At 40.0% G+C, this 4,771-nt stretch overlaps 1 protein-coding gene across 2 annotated transcripts; it reads right to left on the bottom strand.

Annotated features, from left to right (window-relative positions):
* Nucleotides 1-474: 474 nt before the first annotated feature.
* LOC148031544 (beta-glucosidase 25-like) lies at nt 475-4,533 on the bottom strand. Of its 2 annotated transcripts, none has more exons than XM_087685765.1 (13): nt 4,263-4,533; nt 3,962-4,028; nt 3,617-3,675; nt 3,278-3,353; nt 3,114-3,185; nt 2,929-3,022; nt 2,624-2,849; nt 2,408-2,523; nt 2,056-2,288; nt 1,873-1,910; nt 1,663-1,771; nt 1,250-1,355; nt 475-1,134 (listed from the first exon to the last, which is right to left on the bottom strand). In XM_087685765.1, the coding sequence occupies exons 1-13, from the start codon at nt 4,356-4,358 to the stop codon at nt 960-962; spliced, it is 1,467 nt and encodes a 488-aa protein (XP_087541891.1). In that variant the 5' UTR covers nt 4,359-4,533; the 3' UTR covers nt 475-959. The 2 variants fall into 2 exon arrangements, with proteins under 2 accessions (XP_087541891.1, XP_087541892.1); XM_087685766.1 differs by having other exon boundaries at nt 4,291-4,432.
* Between the last annotated feature and the right edge of the window lie 238 nt (nt 4,534-4,771).

Raw genomic sequence — 4,771 nt, forward strand, 5'->3', positions numbered from 1 at the left:
ATCAAAATCCTAAGCATTGTACGTTGATCAGATTCATTTTAGTGTATTTCTTGCATTGAACAATGCTTGATGTGTGTATGGGTTGGAATTTGCACGCCAAATAAACAAGTTTATTTGTGCACCTGCAGCATTGATTCCTTGCAGTGAAATCTCTATGCTTCAATTGTCACAAAAGAATAACAAACATCAATTGCAATTCAAGACTGGCAATGTTTCTAAGGAATCGTACTGCGAATTTCTAATACCAAGTCATTGTTCTTCATTAGTTAGGGTCAAATGATATGCCAAGTCTCTCTTATGACACCCTTTTTTTTTTGTTGATTCTTCTTAAAATTATTAGATCTTATCTATCAATTGTAGTTGCATTAGTCTGTTGTTGTGCTACACACTGCATGCCCAGCTTTTGTTAAATGCAAAGAAGTATATGTTAAATGAATATTTACATCATTAGAAGATGAGACATGCCCAGCTTTAGATCATGGTCTTTTAAGACTGAACTTTAGTAAAAAATGCCACTACATTGAAATGGTTGAACGTGTCAAGTTGCTTTAATACATTTTGCCAACCAAGGCTTTCCCATTATGTAAGCTTCAGTTCCTTGGAATAATGCCAGGAAAGCATTATGTTGATATTCAACTATGGATCTGGCACAATATGGCAAGAATGGATGACAATGTGATATTTTCTAGAATATGGTAACAATGTAAAGGTTTAGTTTCTCGGAGGAAGTTCTCATAAGGCATCTCTTATAATTGCATATGGCATATGCTGAATAGGTGGAGATGTATAAATTAGTTTTTGGCATTCATGCTTCAAGTTTGTCAGTCATGATTTGTTGAGGACGATCACACAACCACATCGAGGCCAACTTAAATTACCATCCAAGTATTATGTGGTTGCATGTATTATGGGCTTCTCCAAAAAGTCTATCATCTCATCATGCAGAACTATTCCTAGATTCAAGCTCTCAAGAAATTGGAAAGCCATTTTGCTGATTCTTTGGGAAACCTTGGACATCTAGGGTGATTGAAATCTACAAAATACAAGCCAAACCGCAAAGTATACCCACTAAACCATTCCCAATCATCCATGAAAGTCCACAAGAAGTAGCCTTTCACATTCACCTCATCCTTCCTGCCCCAACCAGCACAAACAATCATCAGAATCATACAACAGTACTGCTAGCTTTGCAATCAAGTAACTTGTTGTACCGGACGTGCTAATTTGTCCTTGCCACTCACAAACTCACCGGATGGATTCTGATACTTGCTGGAAATGCTCCTTTAAGAACTTTATCCTATGCTGATCATTCAGAGACTCGTTCAAATCCAGGCTTGCATTTGAATCCACAGTTCCTGTACACAAGAATCAATGCTTCTTATAGCTTTTGTACCATTGACTTTACTGCAACCTCAAGTAGGGAACAGAATGTGGCAGCTAGATAAGCAATAGGATGCAAAATCCCTCTACAGTAGCAAATCTCACTTAATCACACTTCTTTCCTATTAATGGCATCAGGTAAGCACAAGTTCCTGATGCCAAAGCCAAACAAAAGCTACAAGGATGCAACTTATGGCTACCCAGATTCTCTAGAGAAGAAATTAGATCAGTCCATCTCACCATTCTCCCTCACATACTAAGAGGCTATACAAGTTCAATTACCATTTTCTGTGATGTAGATCGGTATCTTGCCATATGCTTCATCGATGCATGCTAAAACTTTCCTCAATCCCCAGGGGCAACTCCGGAACCATAAATTTCCAGGAGGACCCTGCAGGTATAAGAATAATAGACAAAAAGAACTTGAGCTTATAAAATGGCAAACCTTCATGAAAAATTAGCAAATTGTCCATTATTAATGCTTCAACTTGCCTTCTGTTCTCCCAGGATCTTTCCTTCTTTATTTCTCCCTGATGTGAAAGAACAGTGGAAAAGGTGGATAGTTATAAGAACCATCCATTACATATTCATATGAAGCCATGAGTAAAACTGCCTTCCTGCTGTGTCTGGTATTGACATAACCTTGATAAACAGAGAGGTTGAGAGACTACTAACAGTGGAATTGTGCTTGTGAGTCTGGTGTCCAGCAGTTCGGAAACTTCAGTACCTTCACACAATCGCTGTATTTTGCATTGCTTGCCCACATTGCACTGTAGTAATTTAGACCTACGAAGTCAATGCTCTTTTTCAAATCTTGGCTTTCCTCTATGCTGAATCTTGGCAGTCTACCACCCACAAGCTTTCGCATGATCAGCGGGTACTCCCCGAAATGCAAAGGATCTAAAATCCTGCAGGTATGCATATACAAGCAGCTTCAGGTCAAAAGATTAAACTTACCATGCCACACAATATACACTAACAACCTTTCACCAGTCATTATGAGTTCGGATGTCTGAATTTAGCTCACCATCCCATCTCAAAGTCAAGTAACCTCCGAGCAGCATCTTTATCCTCTTGTGAATCAGAGAAAGGCTCATACCACATTAGATCAATGCTGATGCCAACTATTCCTTTTTGTTCTTTCTGCATTCCAACATCAATGTACAGTAAAAGAAGTCAGACCTACATAAAGAAACCACTAAAACAACCACCTCAAGAGAGCACATTGACTAGCATATCATGCCTGATAACGTGCTCTGTACATCTTTACGGCTGCAGCATGAGAGAGCAGCTGGTGATGAGCGACAATGTATGGATCGGCATTGGGGTCTTCACACCTTCCAGGGGCCATCAATCCAGAATTATATGCAAAGAATGTATTTATGTGGATCTCATTGAAGGTTATCCAATGTTTTACCCGATCACCAAAATATTGGAAGCATGTGTCTGCAAAAGTCACAAAGTGGTCTCTGCAAGCCACAATTTCATTAGCAGAGAATCGAATGCACTTACGGAGTTGTAAACTTCAGTACATCCTACGAGTCTTACATTATATTTTTCGTTCTCCATCCCTTGACATCTCTATCATCCTCAAGGAACTGGGGCAGATCCCAGTGATAAAGGGTGACAAATGGTGTTAAGCCTGCAACACATGCCAGTAAATTCCACTTCAGTGCAATTTGCATATTCGAAACATAGGTTCTGGCCATGTGAGGAAGTGTCCTGGTATTTACCAGCCCTAATGACACAATCGATCAGAGAGTTGTAGAATGCTAGGCCCTCTTTGTTTACATGGCCCGAGCTATCTGCGAGAAGAACTCCATATGATGCTCACTTAGGAATTGAAAGGGAAAGCACACAATTTCCACTAGCATGTCAAGCAAACAAACAAGTTTACCTGGAAAGAGCCTCGGCCATGACATCGAGAAGCGATAGGCAGTCACTCCAAGCCTCTTCATCTCCAGAATGTCTTCCTGCCATGTATAACTAGATATTAATTCCATTACTCGAGGCACTGGTACTTTCCCACTGATTAACCCAGTGTGATACCGAGGAAGATGTTGATAGACTTGCTGGGTTTGTAGAGGCAATGCTCAGAAATTCGTGAACAAGAATATACAATTAACATTTGCTTCTGGCGAAAATCAGAAGCATTAACACAACAAATTCAAATGTGTCAAAGGGCTGCTCTTTTATGTTAACGGCTGCAGCGTCTTTAATGTTGAACACAGAATACCTGGAACATGTGATAATGATCACATGCAACATCTGGGGTGCTTCCATCTGCTATTTTTCCTGCAAGAAGGAGAGAGAACCACAATTCTTTTATGAAGATGTAATTCAATAGTACAAGACAAGAAAGCAGCAGAACTTAGAAGCTTTGAAATCACTATCACAACAATAGTATAAAATACAGCAGCAGCATATTGCACAGTGAGTGGCATAATTACACTTCTATTGAATTGCACTGTCAGAACAACGGTATAAAATGCAACAGCAGCACATCGCACAGTTTAGCCGATGAACACCCAATCTAATCTATGCCCAGAAATGTGTAGGATAGAAATGGTTTGATTTTCACCTGGCATTCTGGCAAATTTATCCCAGATGCCCTCCCCTCTTCCACCTTCCATGGTTGCACCTTCTATCTGCAAAAATGTCCAATGCACACCATGCCATGCCTTAGATCAATGTGTTCTTGAATCAAGGGGAGGCACAATCTACAATCTACATATTTCTATGGCATTAAGGCACCAAAATCAAGAGACCCCCAAACGTTAATTCTGTTGAATCAAATGAATCTACACTACTCAAAGCAGAAATTGATCAGCTCGCATAATCAGAAATCGAGACTACAGAAGATGGAGCTTATAGATGCCTGCCTGCACAGAAGAGGTGGCGAAGCCGAACCTGAAGGATGGTGGGAAGGAGGAAGAGCACGAGAGAGGGGGATTCAGATTCATGGGTTCATGAGCCATGGTTATGATCTCCCTCTAATTAATCTGATCTTACAAGGAAAAAGCCACACTCAGCTAACTCTCTCCATTGGGAGCTTATATAGCATGCAATGCAGAGTCTCTTGTGTGTATTTTGTCTGCCGGCTTTCTAATACAATGGTTGGTGAATGGATAATTGCCTTCTAATGCCATGGTTGATTAATGGATAATTGCCTTCTTATTTCTAATACAATGGTTGGTGAATGGATAATTGCTAATGCACATCTAGTTTTTACAATGTTAGTGTCACTCTTGCTCATTCTCTCAACTAATATGTGGAAGCAAAACACCCCCCACCTTGCCTTGCTAATATAGTATCTAGCAAGAAAAACTAAGGTGGATTCACTTTGTCTTGCTAATACAGTACTTGGGTAGTATGGGGTCATAGCTCTAAT

Source organism: Lygodium microphyllum, chromosome 9, assembly GCF_053477565.2.
Source record: "Lygodium microphyllum isolate KBCC chromosome 9, Lygodium_microphyllum_v1.1.10, whole genome shotgun sequence".
Taxonomy (NCBI): domain Eukaryota; kingdom Viridiplantae; phylum Streptophyta; class Polypodiopsida; order Schizaeales; family Lygodiaceae; genus Lygodium; species Lygodium microphyllum.